Below are 23497 nucleotides of genomic sequence, written 5' to 3' on the forward strand. Positions count from 1 at the left end.
GGGTGCCCTCAGGCCAGGCACAGTCCTCAAGGTCCTTCCTCCAGGCCAGTCCCCTTGGGGGCCACACACTCGCCCTGCCGGCCGCAGCTATACCTACGCAAGCAGGGCACTCCAGGTCTGGGGTCCCGCTGACTTGCGCCGTAGGGCTACCTGACGCCTGCGGGACAGCGGGCGCACACGAGCAGGCATCACAGGGCCAGCTGTGGTGCCTGAGGCTCTTCGACCCCCAGAGCCAGGGTGTTGGCCTGGGGGCCACTGCTGGCTGAGGCGCCGGTAGTAACCGTGCAGGCCCCAGAGGGCACGGTCGTACACCGCGTCGGCGGGGAGCAGGTGGGAGGAGGCACGGCGGCGACGGCGCAGGTAGCGAGGCACAGGCAGCAGGGTGCCCCGGTGTGAGGAGGGGCCTGGTCTCCTGGTGCCTGGCTGGGTGGCACTCAACGGTGCAGCTGTCACGTCTTCCTCCCGAGCTGCCTCCTCCTCCTCATTCGTGCCCATAAGCCCAGCCAACAGCAGAGGCGTGCCCAGAAGCTGCGCCCCAACAGCAGCAGGCTGTGGGGCGGGCACCTCATCCACGAGGAAGCGGGGGTTGCAGGCAGGGGGCACGGTGCTGGAGCGCCGGCGGCTGGTGCCCCGGGTCCCCACCCCACAGCTCAGGAGGCAGCCGTGGAGCTGCGCGCTGGAGCGGCGCCGCTGGAGCAGCGAGGAGGAGGCCTGCCCGGCAGGGGAGCGGCGTCGGACCTTGCCTGTGGGCAGCCCCACGCAGCCGGGCCGCCGCTGCCCCTCCCCAGGGCCTGGCGCCTTCCTCTGGAAGTGTCTCCTAAAGAAGGTCTCCATGGCAGGGGCAGGTGGATGGCTGTTGGGCAGAGATCGGGAGCATCAGGAGCTCGGTCAGGCCGCGGCCCATCCTGTGCCTGGGAGCCCAGTCACAGCCTCAGCCCTCTGAGCAGAGAAGGGACACAGGGAGGAAGCGGAAGGATCCGTGGCCTCTGACCCCCATAAACGGGGTGTTTGAAGGTAGCACAGAATCCTCAAGGGAGCCCACGTTTACCACTGTTGGAAGCACTGGCGCTCTCCCCAGTTATACCCTATGCTGCTCCCGCAATAATGGGTACAAGGGGCTTCCAGCTACCCATGTGGCTCCCCTGTCCAGGCACCATAATCCACAAAGCCCTGGCCTCTGCCTCCCTCGCCTGAGGCTGATGGAAAAGAAAAAATGGGAGCTGGAAGTCTGCAGTCCTGGGTTCCAGTTTGCAGTCAGCCTCTATGGACTGAGGAACAAAGGATAAGCCTCGTCTTTTCCTCTCACTGGGCCTTTGTTTGGCTACCAACTCAGGGCAGGTTTTAGCTTTCGGTGTCCCCTCCTAGGACACAGCACAAACTAAGCTATGGTAATAAAATGAGGCGCTCTGAAAAGAAACCCATGGGGCATCTGGGTGGCTCAGTTGGTTGGGCATCCAACTCTTGATTTCAGCTCAGGTCGTGATCTCATAGTTCACGGGATCGAGCCCCACATTGCAGTACTGGCCGTGAGGAGCCTACTTGGGATTTTCTCTTTCCCTTTCTCTCCGCCCCTCCCCCACTCGCGCTCACCTTTGCACTCTCTCTAAATAAACAAACATTAACAAAAAAAAAAAAGAAAAAAAAGGAAAGGAAAGGAAAGAAACCCAGTCTAGATAAGACCTCCAGACTCTCAGCCCCAAGTCATGGGGTCAGGCTCAGAGTGGAACTAGAAATGGAGAGGATCTGATTTAGGGATCATAAGGGCCCTGGGGAACAAGGCCCTCAGAACTGGAAGGGGGCTGCACAGGGGGAAAGCCACTCCAGTCCTCACCCAGGGGGACTTTGTATGGGGAGCAAAGAGAGGCCTGAGCCAAGAGAAAAGCCTTCTGGGTGGGTTCTGGGTGTGCATCTCTGTCTCTGGGGGGCTAAAAGAACTTTATTGGTACTAGACTGCTCTGTGTTACCCTTCTGGAAAGGCCTAGTATGGACCTCCCAGTGTGGGAAAGTACCAGGTGACAGGTGCTGTCTGAAAACCCTTCCAGCCCTGCTCTCAAGGGAGGCTGTGAACTGCACCTTGACCTAGGAGCCAATACTAGAAGCTCCAACTCTCGGCCCCAGAGCTCCCTCCTGCAGGAGGCAGAACCCATGGGGCCCATCCTCACTCAAACCATCCTTCCTTGACCTGTTCTGAACATGTGCCCAGCTTCCCTCACCAGCTCACCTACTCCCGGCTGCCCCTTCTTCACCGGCTACTGGCATTTCTACATCCTCAGCTCTTCCTGGTAAGCTGGGGCACGGGGGATGCCTCCAGAATGCCCAGGGATGCCTGTGCCCCGCCATCAGGTGACCTCCTGGGCCCTGGTAGCCACAGAGAGGTCTGAGTCACAGCCATGGGACATCTGCCTGCTGAGGGCCCAGCAGAAGTCACACGTGGTGGGTGACAGCCTTGGACAAATGACGGTAGATGACAGGTGGAGGACCGGGCCGCATGTCTACTGCCCATTCCTCCCACCACCCACACACCCACTCTTTAATTTGCTACCATCCTGTGAGTGCAGCAAGCCTGAAGCCCTGGATGGGGGCAGATATTAGGGGAGAGGCAGATGGGGCCAAGATGTCCGAGCTCCTGTGATCAGTGAGCAGCTGAGGCAGCCTGCCTGGTGAAGCAATGTTTGAGACTGCCTGGCTCTTGGTCTCTGCCTGCTCCAGCCCCCAGCCTCTGCAGGTGACAGGGAGAAGGGCAGGAGTTAAGCTCTGAGGGCAGGAGAACGGGAGTGGACAGAGAGCTCTTGGCTTCCTACTAAAATCAGCATCAACACAGCTAACATTTACTGAGTACCCACCGTGCGCTAGGCACTCTGCTAAGCCCTTTACAAACACACGTATCATTTTATAAACAACGGCAACATGAAAGGACAGGTACGGCATCATGCCGTGTTCCTGATGGGAAACTGAGGCACAAGGCGGTAACCTGCCCAAAGTCTACAGCCAGTCAACGGGGGGCCAATGATGGAACCCAAGTCTACCTGAAGGCAAAGCCCATATCCCAGAGCCGTAGTGGAGAGCAGCGTCTTTCCTTTTGGGCCACGAGGCTGGGACTAAAGTGAGACGGGGTAGGGAAGGGAGCCCTAATAAGAGCAACAAAGGCCCCAGGCTGGTCAGGAGTAGAACTAGGACTTGAACCCAGGTCTGCCTGACTCGGGTCTGCTCTGCACCCGGGAAGAGAAGCCTGAAGGCCCAGCTGCCCACTGCTGCCTGGGCACTGGCTTGCCAGCACTCCCCCAGGGTGTCAGCTTTCCCCGCCCGTCTGGTCAGGCTGCCCTGTGACAGCTGCCCAGCCTGGAGGAGATTAGTCACCCGGACACACCGCCTGATGCTAGTGTCACCCAGAAAACAAAAGGCCGCAGTCAGTAGGGGGAGGTGTTCCAGGCACTCTGCGGGTAGTGAGGAGGTCTGGGCCCTGCCTGCTGCCCCAGACCCACACTGACAAGAGGGGCCAGGAGGCAGAGGTTGCCTCTCGACATGTTCCAGCCCACACACTTCCGGGCAGCCCCAAGTTCAACTGTCCGGGAGTCTCATCAGCTGCCTGGTGGTGCGGTCACTGCAAGCGAGGAGCAAGACAGGCGAGGCGAGCCAGGCCAGTGTTCTGTGACCACGTGCAAAGCTGTCCCCACACGGGCCTCAGTTTCCTTGTCTGTCTGAGGAGGCTACGAGGCTGGCCGAACTGACATTTTATGACAAGTTGTCCTGCAAACCACCCATGCCTCTATGTTCCCAAAGCCCCCTCCCTGCAGGGCCCGTGCTTCCTGCTCCTGTGGTCTCCATAGAAACCTCTGTCCTCTGGTCAGCAGTAGCTTGACTCTTGACTTCCTATCTCTGCTGAGGTTTCTCCTGGTCCAGTCAGAAGCTCGGCCTGGCCTCAGGCCTGTCCCCGCCTTTCCCCACAGCTCAGCTCTGAGCGGCAGTGTCTTCTCACCTCATGCTCTGTCATCTTCTACATACCACACAGTACGTGTAAAGGTCACTGGAAGAAGCCCACAGCAGAGCAAAATGGCTGCCCCTCAGCTTTCTGGTGGGGAGCCTGAGCGGAGCTTGTCACACCCAAAGGGGTGGGATGGGAAAGGACTCAAGGGCTCCACGAACCTCCAGCTGGCTGTTGAGAGCCTAGGGAGGACAAAGGATGCTACAGGAGAGACACTCATGGTGGCATCTGGCCTTGTGCCCTTGACGAATAGCAGCGAGTGTGGCTGTGGGCAGCTGCCAGGGGGTGAGCAGGCATGAGCGTCCCAGCTTCACTGGCTACTGGCTAGAAAGAACCGGACTCCTGGCCTCTCAGCCCAGACCATCTCACACCTTGTGCTAGTTAGTTTCCAGTGGAAAAGCCCAAGGGCTTGGGAATCCCGCGTCTGCCATTGCTTTCCCGGGTGGATCAACTAAACTTTCTGATCCTCAATTTTCTCATCTGTAAAATGGGGATGATACCAACTGGTTCAGAAGGCTGGCATAAGGCAGATTCTGAAGAGACGATGGTGTAAAGCACCTGACATACCTGGCAGAGTAGGGGCATGGCAGGGCCTACACCCACAGCAGACGCAGGGCATGCAGATCATGCCATCTCCCGGAGTTTGTCTCTGCCCATGGCGGGAGTGGGAACCCAGAAAGGGAAGCAGGAGAACCCAGGGTGGCCACCACCCGCTTCATGAAGAACAGAGCCCGGCAGCCAGAGCCACCTGGGTAACTGCTCATGCTGGAAGAAATGCCCTCTGCCCCTGGTAGCAACCAGGCCTGGTTCCTAGAGGTGCTCACACAGGACACCCCATGGGATTCAGCCAGGGTTCCCACCCCCAGCTGTGAGCAGGGCTCCACGTGCCCCTTTCCTCAGGGAAGGCTCAGAATGGTGCTCGGTGGCCCCACTTCCAAGTAGCTGCAGGGCAAGGACCTGGAGGCCGCCTCCCAGGGGGCTAGTGGTCAGAAGCCACCTCTGGCTGCTCTGCTCTCACAGCCCGGATGGTCAGAGGGAAGGAGCTGGAGACAGCTGGGGGCCGGTAAGGGAGGGTCTCAGCTCTCCCAAGGTCCTTACTTGCTAAGAGGAGCCCGCTCAAAACAAAACAAAACAAAACAAAACAAAACAAACGCGCAGCAGGGAGCAGGTGGGCCAGGGTTGCACGGTAAAGGAGGCCAGCAGGCCAGTAATGTTTACTTCACCAGGGTCTGGTGGCGGCAGGAGCCCAGCCTACCCTTTTCCTTCCCTTCCCTTTTCCATCAGCTTCAGAGTCTCATCCAGGAATGGTGGTGCCAGGGCCGACCCTGATCTGCTCCTCCCCAGACCCACCCAGACAGATACAGGAAGGAGGAAGCAGAAGGCAAGGGTTGGGGGCAGTCCCCTTTGACCTGATCTGGAAGGCAGGGTGGCAGGCGGGTGGTGGGTGAGCGGGTGGGGCCTGGGGTCCCTGTAGGCAGGCGAGTCCAGGCTCTGGCTCCAGCTCCAGGCTGCTGGCCTCTGGCTGAGCAAGTCCTAGTTTGGAGAGCAAGCCGCTGTGGCTGCTCCTCTGCCCCCTCCCCCTCGTCACCCTCCCCCTGTAGCCTGAGACAGCCGTTATGAAAATAACCCGATTGGTAACCAACTGCACTTCCTCTCCCAGCGGCCGCTCCAGGCCCTGCAGCAAGCAGGCGGCCTGTGGGCGGGCAGGCACACACGCACCAGTCCTGCCTCCTGGCTTCTCTTCCCAAAGTCCCCAGAGCCAGGCTGAGCAATAGCCCAGTAGCCTCCTCTCCACCTGGCACTCGGTAGAGCACACACAGCGCCTGCCTTGACTCCTGGAGAAGATCTGGGAAGACAGAAGTGGGGGGGAGGGTAGGTTTCCTTTGGGAAGGAAAGGAGGACACCTAATGTCCTCTCATACTCCCTGGACAGGTGTTCTGGGGTCTGGGGAAAGACAGCTAATCACTGGCTCCAGTCAAAATAACCACAAAAACAAATATCTGTTGAGTCTTTGACAACTTACAAAGCACTTTCTCACAGGCACTTTCAGGCAGAGGGTTTATAATTCTCCTGCATAGGCAGCATTACTGTCCCAGCTAAACCAACAGGGCACCTGAGGTTCCTGGAGGCCTGTGACTACCCAAGCTCAGAAGTGGCTGAGCTGGGACTCTCAATCCTGCATCTCCCAGCCCTGCTGAGGGGGCCTGGCAGAACTGCCCTGGCGTGTGTCCAGGAGAGGTCAGCCCACGTCACACCCATTCTGGCCAGAATGCCACCCCCCTCCCAGCTTACACTCCTGGCTTCTCTAGGGTCTAGAGTGGCAGCTCTCAAACTCCCTGGCCCCGGGACCCCTTTACACTCTTAAAAATTACTGAAGATCCCCAAAAGGTTTGGTTTATGGGGGTTAGAACTATTACTACTTACCAATATTAGAAATTAAAACTGAGAAATTTAAAAAATATTAACTCATCTAAAAACAATAAACCCATTGTAATGTTAACATAAATAACATACTTTTAATTTCTTTTAATATTTTATTTATTTTTGAGAGAGAGACAGAGTACAAGTGGGGGAGAGGCAGAGAGAGAGGGAGACACAGAATCCAAAGCAGGCTCCAAGCTCTAAGCTATCAGCACAGAGCCCGACGTGGGGCTCGAACTCACGAACTGGGAGATCATGACCTGAGGCGAAGATGGACACCTAACTGACTGAGCCACTAAGCCACCCCAACATATTTTTATTAAAAAAAAAAAAAAAAAGGAAAAGCTAGAAGAGGGGCACTGTTTTAATTTCTGCTAATCTCTTTAATTTCTGGTTTAACAGAAGACAGCTGGATTCTCATATCTGCCTCTGCAGTCAATCTGTCATGGTATGTTGTTTTGGTTGAGTATATGAAGAAAATTCTGCCTCACACTGACATGCAGTTAGAAAGGGAAGAGTATTTTAATAGCCTTTTCAGGCAATTATGGATGTTCTTTGCTACTATATCAAAATATGACAGGTGGTAGTTTCTTAAAGGTTAGTGGCTATTGGAATCTGAAACCCTATCAATGAACTTTTCACCGGTCTATCTTGCATTTTGAATTTTGTAACAGGAAGCATTGGAAAATATATTTTACTGAGTTATGCAGACGTTCCAAATTTTGACATGTTTCCTTATACAAAATCAAGAAATCACACTTGCTAACATCACTACTGGTCTCATCAGTAAAGTCCTAGGAAGCTGTCGGGCTCTAGACAGTGGATACAAGATTTCTAATTTTTGCTTTCCAAAGGCTCAAATTTTATCATTAGCAACAGATCCTGATAATGTTTTTGAAGTGACAAGCTCACTACATTCATTTTTGAGAAAATGTCTGTCAAATACCCAAGTCTGAAGAGTTTTTTGGTCAGGTGTCAAGTAAAGAGGAAGAGAGGGAGCACGAGCAGGGGAAGGGCAGACAGAGGGAGAGAGAGAATCCCAAGCAGGCTCCGTGCTGTCGGCCAGCATGGAGCCTGCTGCATGCGGGTCTCGAACTTAACAAACCGTGAGATCATGACCTGAGCCAAAAGCAAGAGTTGGACACTTAACGGCCTGAACCACCCAGATGCCCTTATAATGGTGTTTCTTAAAAACTGTAACTAGTACAGCTCGCAACTCAGCAGCAAAACAGCTTTTTTTTTTTTAAATTTTTTTAACGTTTTTATTTATTTTTGAGACAGAGAGAGACAGAGCACGAACGGGGAGGGGCAGAGAGAGAGGGAGACACAGAATCCGAAGCAGGCTCCAGGCTCTGAGCCATCAGCCCAGAGCCCGACGTGGGGCTATAACTCACGGACCGCGAGATCGTGACCTGAGCTGAAGTCGGACGCTTAACCGACTGAGCCACCCAGGTGCCCCGCAAAACAGCTTTTCCAGACAACCATCGTAGTCCAGTTCGCAGCAAAAGTGCCTTAACGTACACTTCACATTTCTTCACACGGAATATTTAAAGATGTATACCGAAGGATCTGGGTGTTATAAAATAAATACTTCCTACTGCATTTGTTGCTGTTGTTGTGAGTGTGAAGAATACAATGGCTTCCAGTTCACGTCCGGGCCGTGCCTTGGTTTGTACCAAAGTTCCAGCCACTTTACGCTGCCATTGCTTTTGCACCATCAGTACAAACATCAACGGGGTGAAAAAGGCATGAACCAGAGCGGCTCTGAAAGTATTATTATGCAAACAGTTTTGACCTCACCAATCCTCTGGAAGGGTTTAGGGCGTCCCCAGGACCATACTGTGGGAACCACTGGTTCAGAATGAATTCCAAATCCTCAGGCCTAGCAAATGTGGCTTCTGCTGTATGGCACTAACTCAGCCTCCTACGCCCTGACACAAACCCTTGGGCTCTAACCAAGCCAACCTATATTCTGTGTGCCCCAGTCTGGCTGTGCCCGAGCTCACTGCTGTGAGCTTCTGCCCGGAATGCTGGCCCCTTCCCACCTTATATCAAAATCCCACCTGCTCACAGCTGCCCCAGCCAAGAATTCATTACTCCCACTGGTAACTTCACACTTCTTATTTGGCTTTGCTGCCACTGGACCTGGAAGCCCTAATTCTTTCAAATCCACATGTCTCGTTCCTCTCACCCACCAGGCCACAAGTTCGTGGGGGCCAGGGGCCAGGTCTAGTGCATCTGGGCATGCCCAGCACAGTGCCTGGCCGGGAGTCCAGTGTTTACCCCTGATCAGCTTAGGAGGAAGGAAAAGGGAATTCCGTGGGGGAGGGGTGAGAGCCATAAGGGAAGAGAAGGGCTTCCTCTGCCTCGGGTACCGCACCCAAGGCCTGACCACAAGGCCCGGGCTGGCCCAGGCCACTTCTCTTTGTTGGGCGCAACGGGATGGCAACAGCCTTTTTTCAGCAGCTACCTTCCCTTCCTCCGGGGGACCTAAAGAGCGACAGCCGAGGCCCCTTTCTGGGCTAGGCACCACTGCCCACTCCATGCTCTCCATGGCTTTGCTTACGAAACCTGGACAGCAGGACTGGCCAACATGAGGGAGGTGGGCAAGGAGGGGAGAGGAATGACTCAGGTGCTTGGGAGCTGGGCTCGGGCTCTAGCTCCGAGCTCCTCGCTAAAGCTCCTCAGTCTCTCTTTCACGTCCCAAGTCCTGTCTCAGGGTCGGGCTCCTGGCAAGCTCTGGAGAAACGTCTATGGAATCAATGACTGATCCATTCCGGGAGGGCCACCCCCCTCAAGCCGTCCTCCCACAGGTACCACAGCTCATTCTAGAGTGTCCACTTGCTCCTGATTGGCCGTCCACTCTCAGCTGGGCAAAATGCAAGCCCTGGGCCTGGCACTCAAATGGCTTCTCAGCCTCCTCTCCCATCTCTCCTGTACTTTTTACATTTTATTTGACAGATACATAACTCATTCTGTGCCAGGTACCGTTCTAAGCATTTTACAAATATAAACCCATTGAACTTCATAAAAATGAACAGTATTATTATCTCCTTTTTACAGGTGAGGAAACTGAGGCACAAAGAGATGAGATAACTTGCCTGTGGTCAAACAGGCTGCTGCTAGTAAGTGGCAGAGCTGGGATTCCAACTCGGACTCTGCTCTAGGGCCATTCTTGAAATCCCTCTCTCTACGTCTAGTAGGTCTCTTTGTGGCTGTGCATTTGGCACCCAGCAGTCTATCTGGAATACCACTCCCCTCTTCTGCTTAGTGACCTTTCTCATCTTTTTCCTCTTGTCTTTTCAGAGTTGGCTCAGACATGGGCTCTGGTGGAAAGTTCCTCCCAGCCCCCTCTCCCGGGGGGTTAGCAGCTCCCACGCTCAGGCCCTCTCTCAGTTATTCTCGGCCATCAGCGCTAGTCTGCAAATCTGTTTCCCCCTCACCCCCCAAACTGTGAGCTCCTGGGACTATGAACTGCTCATAATTGCATCCCCAGGGTCTAGAAGTGCAGGACGTGGTTTGATGAGTGAATGGAGGAAAAAGTGAATGGTCCAGGCTCAGTCTCATGGATTAAACTGAGAGCAAAGGGTTTCAGGCACAGCGACCCAGAGGCTGGCCACCTCCTGAGGCCTTCTTGCCAGCACTGGGTGGGGGAGTTGCTGGTTTGGGCTGAGCTTTTGTGTCTTAGAGGCACACACTGAAACTGATCCCAGATGGGATTGCTGATATGTCTCCCAGTCTCCCCGCTGGCCCCCAAGTCCTTCTTCCCTCGTGACTGGTCCATCTTGTTGCCTTCTCCTATATCTGTAGCAGGTCCCCATTCCCCATCTGCCAGAGCAGCATTATGCCTTATCCCTCATTCAAAATTTAACTCCCTCTCTGAGCTTTCTGTCTGTGTTGCTCCCTCCTCCGCCCCCTAGAAGATCTCAGAATCAGCTGTCAGCCCCAGCACCCCCTCGCCCCCTGCCCTGCTTCCATGCACCACACAGAGGGGTTTTTTCCTGCCTTTGAGGCAGATACTGTGTCTAAAATCTCTTTGAGAGGTTGCAGGAGACAGAACTTTTGCGAGGGTTTATAGACTCAAAGGTCCAGAGGGGTTCTGCATGTGACCAGCTAGAGGACCTCAAGTCAAGTCTCTTACCGTGTCTGAGCCTCAATTTCCTCATCTGATAAATGGGGATAAAATGCACCTTGCCTTCCTCATGGGAGCTTGAAAGCTTGTTCATTGTAACCAGTTTTTCAGTTGACCAAAACTTTAAAGAAAGGAAATAACTCCAGAGGCCTAAAAATTAAGACAACCACTTTGGGGCATAACTTGGCAACCACTATCTAAGTGGAAGATAACACCACTCTGTAACCACACGCTGGTAGACTGAACACACAAGGAGCTGTGTACTCGAATAGTCTCTGAAGGATTGCTTGCAATGGCAAAAATACTGCCAACAACCTAAATGTCCATCAGGAGGGTACCGGGCAAACAGCTTGCCATACAGTTACAAAAAGGAATAGTATATAGGAATCAAAATGGGTTCATCAGAGCTCATGTTTCAAAATGGTTAAATCTCCAAAACAACCTGGAGAGAAAAACCTAAATTCAGAATATGTACAGCATACCATTTAAATCAAGTGCAAAACTACACAAAACAGTACTATATGTTGCTGTGGATAAATGCCTATGCAGGAAAAATGTTTAAAAGACACGAGAATACAAACATCAAAAAAAAATCAGGATTGTGGTTTCCTCTGAGGAGGGAGACATGGGGCTCCCATCTCTGTCTAAAGTAAACATGGCACAGTGATAAGATTTCACCGAACTAAGTGGTAGGTGCTATGCTATTCTGTGTACTTTTTTAAAAATTTATTTTGAGAGAGAGAGAGAGAGAGTGAGAGAGAGAGAGGGAGGGAGGGGGAGAAGGGGAGAGGGGGAGAGGGGGGAGAGAGAGGGGGGATGGAGGGAAGGAGGGAGAGAGAGAGAAAGAGAGAATGAATATCCCAAGTAGGCTGCTCACTGACAGCACTGAGCCCAATGCAGGGCTTGAACTCACGACCATGAGATCATGACCCGAGCTGAAACCAAGAGTCAGATGCTTAACTGACTGAGCCACCCAGGTGCCCCTTTTCTAATTGTAAAATAATTTGTACTTTTTAAAAGATTTTAAAATAATTTCTTAATAGAATAAATTAAAAAAAATTTTTTAATGTTTATTTAATTTTGAGAGAGAGAAAGAGACAGAGTGTGAGCAGAGGAGGGGCATACAGAGAGGGAGACACAGAATCCAAAGCAGGCTCTGGGCTGAGCTGTCAGCACAGAGCCCAATGTGGGGCTCAAACCCATGAACTGGGAGATCATGACCTCAGCCAAAGTCAGACACTTAACCAACTGAGCCACCCAGGTGCCCCTAGAATAATTTTTTTTCATGTTTATCTATTTTTGGGGGAGAGAAAGAGTGAGCAGGGGAGGGGCAGAGAGAGAGAGGAGACAGAGAACCCCAAGCAGGCTCCACACTGCCAGCACAGAGCCTGACACGGGGCTCGAACCCACGAACCATGAGATTGTAACCTGAGCCAAAATCAAGACTCAGATGCTTAACCGACTGAGCCCTCTGGGTGCCCCGAGTTTTAAAATAATTTCTAAAAAAAAGACAGCTCTCTCAGGTCACCCTGGGTCTTCCATGTATGGGTCTCAACAGTGGCATGGAACCCCAGCTGTGTCCTTTTCACTGTCTCATGGTAGGAACCCCATGTCTGTGGGGCCGGAAGGTCTCCCCCCAGAGGATGTCTTCCAGAGGAGGGTGAGCGGGTGGCAGGTTGTGTCAGTGGGGTGTCTGTGTGGGCTGGGGAGCAGGAACCAGCTTGCTCCCTTTCACAACCACCCCCGCCTTAGTAAAATGTCAGCAAGCTGGGGAAGGGGGGGCGGAGAGCCAGGCAAGCTGTTAACCCGCGAGATGCTGATGCCGGGGCGTGGGTGGTGCAGGCCCAGGCTCCCAGACAGCTATTTTGGCATGTGCTGTGATCGGGCTCAGCCCTGGCAGGGGAGAGGCCTCTACGTGGGAGCTCTGGACTGGCACTGTGCCAGGCGCAAGGGGGAGGAGGTCTCTGAAAGGGAGGGAGAGGGCTCTGGGGCCCTTCTCTCTTCAGACCTCTCACCGTGAGATGCTGAGTACAAATGAGACCCAGCGCACTGTGCTCTCTTCCCTAGCACCTCTCCCCAGGCCACAGGCCACAGGCCACCCAGTGACCTCAGGGCAATATCAAGGGTTCCTTTGAAAATGTCTCGAGCCTTCTGCAACCTGCATTTTGAAAGCAAGATAAAAGATCACAGACTTGCCCCTCCACTCCACACCCAGCCAGGAAGCACATGACAATCTGCTTTTACAACCCGTTCTCCCTCATACTCCCATAGTCCCATTACCAAGGGTCCTCCCACCCAGCCTTGAAGCTAGGGTCCTGGTGGCAGTTCTCCCTTGGGGTCTAGGAGAAGAACATCTCATGGGTCTCACTCCACTCCCATACCAGACAAAAATCTCTTAATCTCACAGAGCGCTCAAACCCCTTTATAGGCTCTACCAGTTTGGAGATGGGAAAATAAAACAGAAGAAAAGAGTGCTAGTAGGTAGGGTGGCCTATGTTGTGAAAAGACCCAGCGGGAGCTGTGTGATACCGGGCCAGGCCTCTGACCTCTCTGAGCCTTTGTTTCTGATCTGTAAAATGGGAATAAAGCCAACCACACGAGTGTTGCAAGGATTACACGAACCGGATAGATTTACAGGCTTCGGGCGTCTGTTAACTCTGCTGAAGATGAGTTGGTGCATCACTCACCTGGATGCAGGGGAGGGTAGGGGAGGGTGGGAGTGCTCCTGTCCTCAGCTTCCCCCTCTTCTCCCTCAGCCACGGAGCCCTGGACCTCACTCAAGCCTGCTCTCCATCACCTAACCAACTCCCTGGTGTCTCAACTGAGGAAGGGGGCAAAAAACAAAGATCGATAATGACAGACTGCTCCTCAAGGGCATCTGGTCACTGCTCTGTCCACTCTTCCCATTCAGAACTGCCTTCCAAGGCTCACACCTGTGACTAGAATGCCAGGCGGGCCCCATGTTGAGAACTATGGAGGCAGTTCTGATACCTAAGGGTATCAGGGGCTCCACAAAGGAAACTGAGGAAGCAGTCCTAGGGAGCAAGAAATGAGTGCTTGGTAGCACCCAGAGGTGCACCCACTAATCTCACCCAGGAACGAGGAGAGCTGGTGAGCCTAGAGGCAGGTGCTCCCTCTTCTCATCTACACTGCCTCCCATGCTGACGTACAGAACTGCTCAGGTGGCAGTGGCAGCCTCCAGAAGGAGAGGCAGAGGGGGAAGGGAGGAGGGCAGGTTGGAAGGCACCAGATGAGGATTCCTCAGAAAGCAAGGAAGACTGTGGGGTCCTGAGCTGTGGTACAAATTGACATGATCCTGGGGTTAGGGGACCAGTGTTGGAGTCCCAGGTAACCCCTAGCTATCTGTGAGACTCTGGCCCAGTCAAGGCCACATCGCCAGGCCTCAAACTTTAGGGAGAGGGAGGGGTTGGGCCAGGTGATGTGAAAGCTCCCGCCTAGCCTGCCCTCTGCCTCATTCTGATTGGCTTGGCCCTGGCAGCCAGAGTGGCAGGTAACTCGCCAGTAGGAGGTATCCGTAGGTCCACCCAAAGCAGGTGTTTGGTACAAGTGGACTAGCTGGAAGGAGAATCTCCCCTCCCACCACCCTCTCCACAATGGTAGCTGTCGCCCCCCTGTGTCGCTATAGAAATACTGCAAGGACAAGTTGCCCATCAGCTTCTGGACCTTAAAATTCTCTCTTGCCTTCGTAGGGATATAGGGACCCAACCCCTGCTTCACCTAGAGCCCAGCACAGGCCAAGCCTCAGGGCCGATATGCCCACTCACTTCCTCCTCTGCTTGGGGGATGACTGGTGAATTCTGGAGAGGTCTCCAGGAAGCTGAGGAGAGTCTGATTCTTTTTCCCCTACCTCCAGCTGCCCAGGGCTTAGGCTTTCTTTGACTAGGGTCACTCAGTCCTTTCTCTGTCCTTGCCTGGGAGGACACCCACTCTCCTGTTCTGCCAGCTGGGTGGCTCTGTATCCTGAGATTTGACCTTTTGGGAATATGGCAGGAGACAAAATGACAAGAGTCGCCCAACCCTTCCCCCGACCTGTAAGCCAGAGAGACTCTGGTGGGTGTGTGGCAGCGGAGGAAGACTGTGAGAGTCCTGTCCTGGTTCCCAACCTCAGATGGATCCACAATGGCACACAATGTTGCATGGTGGGTGGGCAGAATGGGGTGAACTGATGCACAGCTCAGCCACTGGGGTCCCTTCTCAAACTGGTAGGAACCCAGGGACCCTAGCTTGCACCTGGTCCTCTGGACACCTGGGCCACTCCCAGCATCAGCCTAAGACAAACAACTCAAAGAGGTTCCTTTGCTCCCAGATATCCTGGTGCCACAGACAGGGGTTCTCGCCTCTGCATGAGGCATCCCTCAACATGTGCCTCCCCAACCACTGCAAAATCAACCCAAACTCCAGCTCAGGCACCCCAATGGGCACCCTCTACCAGTCTGGACTTCCGGACCATGCGGCATCACCTCTGAATGGGACCTATTGTTTCAAACTTGTTCCACAGGTGCGTTTCCTGCCCTCTGGGAACAAATGACATTGGCAGAGCCAATGATCAGGCTCCCAGGGGCTCTGTAGGCCCAGGCTCCTTTACGTCTAGGTGTGTGAAGTGCCAGGTAATTTCTGATGCCCCTGGGGTGCAAAACCAGTTAATCCACAAGCTGCGTGACCTGCCTTGGGTCAGGCTGCTGGGACCGAGCCAGAGGGTAAGTGAGCCCTCTCTCCAGGTGGGCCATGAGGAGGAGACAGAGTCACCTTCCCTCTCACTTCTGACCGCCCCCCCCCCCCCCCGCCCTTAGGCCAATAGGATCTGAAGGGTAAGAACAGAGGGAAGAAAACCCATATGCCCTGGGATTTGGGCAGGGCCTATAACCTCCTCTTCCAGGAGGGGCTGATGGTTCCCAGCAAGGACCCATAAGGTGGGATGGAGCTTGGGAGGATCATGGCCTAGCTTTTTGTCTTACTGCGCTGAAAGAGAAGGGATTCTTACTGCTCCCCAGGTTTCAAGAGGGTGAAGCCAGTTGTAGGGGTCTCAGATGGGCTTCAAGGACAAGCCTCTTTAAGGAAGATGCAAAAGAGGCTGTCATTCAGAGACCGTTGTACCTGACCAGATCAGCAATGATGAACACGCGGCCCATATACCACCACTACCCCTCCCAAGCCCACAGCAGAGCGCCGATTATAGAACTCAACCACTGAGCCAAGATCCGAATGCAGAATTCCCAACCCAGCTTTAGCAGTCACCAGCAATCTGTTATCCTCGGTCCTCCCTTCTAGCCACTGACAATTCACTTACCAGGTCCCTCAGCCCCAAGCTCTAAGGTGTGTACTGGATGGAAGGGGAACAGGATAGGGTGAATGCAGAGGGCGGAAACCCAGTGAGCAGCACGAGAGCCTGGTTAAGGATGAGCACGGAGCCTAGGGAAAAGACGGGGACGCTGGCTTCAGCTGGGGCACCGGGACCTTTACCCGAGATGGGCAACCAGTGAACATGGCTGGACCAAATAAAAAACATTAAAGGGGCAGTGCCCAAGGCAAGTGCACTATTCCCAATGTTTGCCCCCCTCCCTCCAATCAAAGCAAGGGGTGGGGGTCAGCCTCAGTGGGCATCTGATTCTCGGGAGTTCCCAGGACTATCAGGGAGGTCTTTTCCTCCACTGCCCTCTCCCTGACTCTACTTGGTTTTCCAAATACATTAATTTCTGAATGCCCCAGTGCCCCCAGCACAGTGCTACTATGCAGAGACACTCCTTACATGCTTCCCGAGGTGCTGTTTGATTTCCTTCTTATTAAGCAGCCTATCAGATCACTTACCATCCCCAGAGTGATGTAATACTGTGGTTCTCAAACTTGGTCGCACGTTAGAAACACTTGGGAAGCTTTAAAAAACACCCAGGCCCAACCTCCAGACCTGATGAGTCAGGCGTGCTAAGGATAAGATCTAGGAATCTGAATTTCCTAAAGCTCCCTAGGTCATTGTGATGTTTTGTTCAGGAACCTGGTATAGAGAAAGGGTTCTGGACTAGAGTTACAACTCTATCTCTGCCTCTTACTTGCTATGTGACTCTAGGCAAACTACTTATCTCCTTAAGCTCGTGTTTTTCCTCATCTATAAAAATGGAAAAATAACACCTGTTCTGCTTATGTTAGAGAATTATGTAAAGTATTTGTTGATTTTCTTGCTTCTTGTTCTTCCTCCTGAATGTGCCTGAAGTTCACCTCTACATGCACAAACCTGTGCCCTTCAGAACCGGCACAGCCACAGGTCACAAGAGCTCAACGCTTGGTACCCTGTGGGCAGGGACAGGAAGCCTCTGGTGGAGCCCCTCCCTCCCCCTCCGGAGCCTGCGAAAACTGGAGACTACATCCTGCAGAGCTGGGTGTAAACTGCTCCATCTTGCAGGGCTGTGGGTGACAAAACAGAGGTACGAGAAGCCTTGCTCCCTGCCCTGTTTTATATGACATTGAAGCCTGTGTGGCTTCACAAGAGCCCACAGAGCTCCATCTGCCAGTGTGAGAATCCTGATCTCTGGGTGTGCTTGGTGACACAGATACAAGGAACAGAGCCCTGGCCAGGGTAAGGCTGGCAGAGGGCATAGGTCAGCATTACAGGGACGCCAACCCGCACAATAGGAGAAAACTGTCCACATTATTGGTGGGTAAAGTCTACCCCGGGAAGGATCAGGGCAAAGCTCAGAGAGGGGGTTGTGCTGAATGCCTTGAAGCCTGGGCAACCAAAGAAAAGTGAGAGGGAGGCCTTGGGCAGGCTCCAAGGGATCAGAGTCCAGCCTGAGTTGGCTCTGGGGTCCTTAGCTAATTGGCTGCAAGTTCCCCAGCCACTGGAGAAGGGCAGGAGTCAGTTAAGAAAAAGCCCAGGGAGCCAGGTGGGATACTCATGGGGCCCCACCACCTTCCCTCACCTTACACCAGGGCTGCATGGCTGGAAGCGGCTCCAAGCCAACACTGGTACACATGCCATGAGCTGCCTGCACTCAATCTTTCCACACCCCTCCCCAGCTCCTCACCAGAGTCCTGGTCAAAGCCCTGTCCCAGGCTTTGCTGATGACATTTGGTGTGCCGGTGGAGGGGGCAGGCTGGGTCTTGAACAGCCAGCGCACGTTCCAGACTGCAGCCCACCCCATCCCTTTCCCAGCAAGGGCTGGAAGCGGGTAGGGGGAGAGATGCCTACTGCCTAGCAGAGGTAGAGACTGGGGTCTCTCCACCAACTAAGAGCAATATAGAACACAGGTGGCCAGGCACCCCCCAATCCCAGGGAGAGGCTTAAAGTGATGAGCAATTAGCTCAGTAACCAGCGCTCTGGGACAGCCATGTGTTGTGACAGTATCAACAGAGGCCATGTTCTGCAAATGTCATGCAGTGATGGTAGGCAAACGGCCCCACCGAGGGCCGGGGGGCGGAGGGGAGGAGGGTGATGGCATGACCCCCACCTCACTGTGGCCAGGAGGCTCAGAGGGGGCCCTGTTCTCTTCAGTGCCAAGAAGGGGTGAGTGGCCAGCCACGAGGGCCCTACCTGCTGGTGCCAAGGGGCTTAGGTGCTTCTCTCTCCCTGCAGGCAAGTTGGAAGCTGACCCTGCCTCGGTACCACAGAGGAGGCACGCTAAGCTGCTGGTGCCTGGGAAAGACCTCCGTGCGGTGCCAGTGCCGGGACGCTGAGGGATGACCCCGACGCGGAGCCAACCCAAGGCAGCCCGTACCGTCGGTGCCCGGGGGAGACCTCCACTCGGTGTCAGTCCCGAGACGGCCGAGGGACGCCTGCCGGTGCCAGGAGCGGTATCCGCCCGCTACCGCGGTGCCCACCCCGCCGCCGCCGCCGCCGCGCTCACCTGTGCCCGAAGAGCCGCAGCCCTGGGAAGCGCCGCTTGTTGAGGCGCCGTGGCGCCTTGTCCGGCTCGGGACCGGCGTCGCGCTCGGAGCCGCTGGACGAGGCGGAGGCCGACTCCGAGTCGCTGCTCCGGGCCTCGGGGCTGCCGTCCCGCGGCTCCATCCGGCCCTAGCCCCGGCCGGCGGCGGGCCCGCGGGAGACGCCCATGCCGGGCGGGCGGCCGGGGCTCAGCACGCCGGCTCCGCGCCGCCTGCCGCGGCCATGGCGCGCCCTCGTTCCGCCCGCCCCGCGCCGCGCGCCCCCGCGTCCCACGCCCAGGTGCCCGGGAAGCGGCCGCCGCGGCTCCAGGAAGTGCCGCCAGCCGCGGCCGCAGGACCCCGCATAGCTGGCCGGGCCGCTGCCTGCCCGTCGCCGAGCACGCCCCCTCGGCTGCGCGGCGGCACCGGCTCGCGGCGCCCTCTGCCGGCCACCGGCCGCGCCGCAACCTGCCTCGGTGGGGGCGGGGCCAAGAAGGGGCGGGGGCACGGGGGCCCCGCCTCCCCATCCCCCCGCCTCCCCATCCCCCGGCTGGTCCGCCTGGATCCCACATTATCTCCTCCGGCCTGACACGCCCGCGCTGAGCGCAGCCAGACGCACACGATCTTTTCCTCCCCGTAGCCCCTCCCCGAACAACCTACATAGTCACAAGTGAACACTCGCGAGGGCAGCTGTCACCCCCCCCCCCTTCCCTCCCACAGCCACACCGGTATAGACACCTCTCTTGCACCCCCTGTGCCCACTCACAACCACTTATACCGTCTCCACACTTACCCCCTTGGCTCTCCCAAATCACACCCCCCAGGAACACAAGTCACACAGTGCTCCCCATACACAGAACAAACACGCCTCTCACACACACTTAGGCTCACTCATTACTTAAGCTAACACTTCCCACCCCAGCCTCTCACACTCAGATATATATACCAAGGACCAAAGTCACTTCGTGACCCTGGCACACACCAGCAAAGAACATACACGTTTCTCATACAAGTTAATCTCTCCTCAGCTATTCACAGTTGTTTCCAACCCTTTCACACACTCCTAACACAGTGTTCTCCCAACACAATACCCAGTGGGTCCTGTAGATCTCTGACACTACAGGAGTCACCTGCACACTTCTTACACACTCATACACACATACACACAAGGACCACACTCTCATTCACCAACATGCACACCCACAGAGGACGTACACATCTTTCTCCTACTCACGAATACCCCCCTAGGACAACAGTTACACGTTGCCACATCCCTCTTATACACACATCACTCACCCAGAAATATGCCTTGCAAACACACCCCCAAAGGCAACAGAGATTGTCCCCCTCTAGAGACGAGGAAAGCAGTTGGAACCAGAGCAGTCAACTGGGGTGGCACAACCAGCACACGTGCTTGGGAATCAACGGCTGGGGCAGCTTCTGACAGTCCCCACAGGGCTGACAAGGGGAGGCCAGGAACCCGGAGATCACGGTCCTCTTCCTCCCAAACTGTGTCACCCCGATGCCCACATCAGTTGCCCGCTGTTTCTGTTAGCACTCCTTTTGCAAAGCCACATCCTGTGTCACCTTCACTTTCACCCTCTTCTCTGGGGTTCTGGCAGCCCATTTTCCAGCCTTAACCAGCCACATATAACCAATGCTCTGGGCAAACCTGTGGTTTTGAGAAACAACCAGTGCCCAGAAGCTCAGAACCTTCTTCCAGTGTCCTTCAAGGTTCCTGTAGGCCCGGAGAAAGTGTGACCAGGGAGGTGTGGGTACCAGCCCTCCAGCCAGCACAGGTGCCAGGGTGGCCAGGAGGAGGGCAGTGAAATCCCCAAATGGGTCTGACACTGTCCTCCTGGGGTGTATGGTTCCCTCTGAGGATGTTTCCCAATGGTTCTGACCCCAAGCTCTGACAGTGTCAGACCGGAGGCAGCTGAAGACCCCACGGAGTTTGCATACAGCGTTACAACACCCAACGCCACATTCCTGTGGGGGCTGTGCTTCCCAGATCCTCCTGTTACTAGCTCGCTCAACTCTTAGCCTCCCACCACACTGCCTCCCAGCAATTCAAACATCAGAACTCCCCTCACCCTGTCAAGAACACTTTGCCCTTTGCTGAGCCTCTGCAGAGCCGCTGGACAACGGGTGGGTAACCTCACTTTTGCCCCCCCCCCCCCCCCACCACAGATAAAGGACTCAGAGAGGGCCAGACATTGCTATGCCCATTCCCGGGCCACCTCGAGTACCTACTGTGTCTGGGGGGCCTCTGCTGGGATCTGTGGCACGTCCCAGGAACGGTAGCGCCACATCTGCCTCAGTGCCCCCGGCCGTTCCCCTTCTTCTGTCCCCAGCGCCTCCGCGGGGCCCAGAGCTGTGGCCTCATCGCAGCCTCCCCCGGTTCTGTGGCCAGCCCCCAGTACGCTCATCCTGCCCGGCGACTCTCTTCCTCTTTCGGCACTTCCTGATTTGGGGGGGGGGGGGGGCCTGCGAGAGGCCAGCGGGCTGCCCCAGAAGAGGACCACAGGCCTTGTAGGCGCCTTCCGCTGACTGGGGCAGGAGAATGGCTGGGAAGAGAGGCTGCATGGGAGGGCAAGAGGCAGGCAGGTGAGGACAAGTCCAGCCCAGCTGCCAGGAGACAGCCGGAGTCAGAGGCTGCCACTCAGCCGCCTGGCTTGCCTGGGCTGGAACCCGAACCTCAACCTCAGTCTGGCCTTCCTCTCCATTCAGCCTCTCGGATCGTCACCATTTGGTCCTGCTAAGATCTCTTCATCACAACTATGAGGCTACATGGCGGGCAGTGCCTAGCCCCTACACACCTCTCTCTCCTTAACACCTCTGTCAGCATCAGACCGGGGGTGGGTACACGGGACAGCGGTGGAGTGAGAAAAGTAACCAGAACAGAGTCAGAAGATGTGGGCTCATGGTCCGTTCCTGTCATTTACTGAATCAGATCAGAGAGGGCTACTTCTCTGAGTCACGTTAAATCCTTTCTGGAGTAAGGTGGGATAGAAACAGAAAAACTGATGAATATATATCTCGGAGCTTTTCTGGGCCTCAGTGTTCTCATCTGTGAGATGGAAGGGGGGCAATAGTAATAACTGGGCCATGGAGTTTGGTGAGGATTAGATAAGAGGTAAAGGGTTTACAAATTAATTCACTCAGTGAATATTTATTGAGTATCTTCTATGCATCGAGCACTATATCAGACCATATAGCAGTGAGCAAGGAAACAGGCTTCTAACCTCACAGAGCTTAGATTCTAGTGGGGAAGACACGTAGGAAACAAATAATACATGACATAATGTTGGGTGTGCTATATAGAAAAAAGAAGCCAAAGTGAAGGGGAAAGAATTTGATGAGGAAAGAGTTTGGTCTCCTACTTAGGTAGGAAATCAGGGAAGGCCTCTCTGAGGAGGTGACATTTGGGAACAGACCTAAATGAATCGAGAGAGCAGACGACGTGACTATCTGGGAGAACAGCATTCTGGGTGGAAGGAACAGAAACAGCAAAGGCCCTGAGTAAGGAATGTACTTGATGTGTCTGAAGGATAGCAACCAGGCCTGCTGGACTTTGAGGCCATCGGGAAGATTTAGTAAATAAATAGTAAGGAATACACTTACTTTTTATCGTTAAAGTTGGTTCTGGGATGGAAATCGTCTCTTCCTCAAGCATTATTTAATCACACTGCTCTATCACACTCTTTAATCACACTGCTCTTTAATCACACTGTTCTTGAGCTTTCTATGTGTTTGTTACCCCAGAAAGGCTGTAAATTTCTCGAGGACAGAAAGGGTGTCAGTTCAGTTCAGTTCAATCACTATTTACGCTACAGAACTTGAAGACACAGGAATGCACACAACGCCATCCCAGCTCTGGGAAACCTCCATCTGGTGCTGTAGTGACCTCATGACTGGAACATATTTCTCAATAAATATTTATTTAATAAATCATGCCATATCATGAATAATTAATACTCAGCATTGATAAAATAATAGCTAATATTTCTTGGACATTTCTGTGCCAGAAACCTCTGAACCCTTGTACCAAACTTATCCTCCTGTTATTTTCCTCCTGTTACAGATGGGGAAACCAAGGCACAGAGCTACCAAGCTCATCTGTCCAAGGTCATCCAGCTGGTAAGTGGTAGAATTAAGAAGCTCACCCCAGAGTCTGTATCCTTAAATAAGACATCCCATTGCCTCTCTGGGGTTGAGACATAGCCGGATGATTACTCTGAGGCTTGGCACCCCCTTTTTCCAGCAGCTCTCCCTCGAACCCATCATCTCGGAATCCCTCAAGGCAGGTCCTGTATGCTGTGGCCCATCAGAGACACTGCCAGCCAGGTCAAGGCCTATTCTAGAAGGAGGCTGTTGCAGGGCCATGTCATGTCCTCCTCTCCCAGGGATTTTGCAAGTAGCTCGAGCAGTTAAACAGAGGAAATGGGGCTGGGCTTGTTTTTAGTCTGAGGCTTCTGGCAGACCTGGAACAGCGGAGAGCAGGAAATGTGACTCTTGAGGGGAAGCAGGACAGGCTGGAGGCTCTGAGAGGCAGAGCAATCCTGACTGGGAGACCAGGATCCCCTTGGACTTGTGCTCCTCCAAGCTCAATACTTCCCAGGCGGGCTGGAGAGGACGAGGCTGGAAGGGACAGGTGCACAGTGCTGGGGAGGATGCCCTTGGCAGTTGCTAGGACAACATGTGCCAGCATTGGGGAGCTGGGGACCCCTCAGAATCCACCCAGATACACACAGGAAGAGGAATCTGGGTAAGAAAATTATTCTGGGCTTTGTTGAGGCCCCAGAGGGTGAGGTGTTCTACTTTCAGTGGCCTGGATGAGCAACTGGGAGCTGGGGAAAAGAAATGTACCAGGGCACGAAATGCTCAACCCACGATCTGGACAGCCTCTGCTCTCAAAACCAGCCAAGCCAGCCTCCTTGGCCTGACCTTCGAGGCTCCTTATGCTCTGGTTCCTTCCTTTTTTGCCTCTTTGTCTAGGCTTTCCCTGTGGAGACTTTCTCTCAGCTCACACCACGCTGGTGCCTGCCTCCCAGTAGGTGCTCAATAAACATTGCTTCTCTCTTTTTTTC

At 54.4% G+C, this 23497-nt stretch overlaps 1 protein-coding gene across 6 annotated transcripts in view; it reads right to left on the reverse strand.

The window, feature by feature from the left end:
* The window catches only part of DGKZ (diacylglycerol kinase zeta), a 33419-nt gene extending 12581 nt beyond the window's left edge, over positions 1-20838 (reverse strand). For 3 of the 6 annotated variants that reach the window (XM_049647465.1, XM_049647461.1, XM_049647452.1), the window contains exon 1: positions 98-4536. In XM_049647465.1, coding sequence (XP_049503422.1) covers positions 98-834 — 737 coding nt within the window. In that variant the 5' untranslated portion in view covers positions 835-4536. Of the gene's footprint in view, positions 1-97; positions 4537-18391; positions 18664-20660 lie in introns of those variants that run through there. The other 3 variants (XM_049647487.1, XM_049647473.1, XM_049647476.1) reach the window with 3 other exon arrangements.
* Between the last annotated feature and the right edge of the window lie 2659 nt (positions 20839-23497).

This window comes from Panthera uncia, chromosome D1 (assembly GCF_023721935.1).
Source record: "Panthera uncia isolate 11264 chromosome D1, Puncia_PCG_1.0, whole genome shotgun sequence".
Classification (NCBI taxonomy): Eukaryota; Metazoa; Chordata; class Mammalia; order Carnivora; family Felidae; genus Panthera; species Panthera uncia.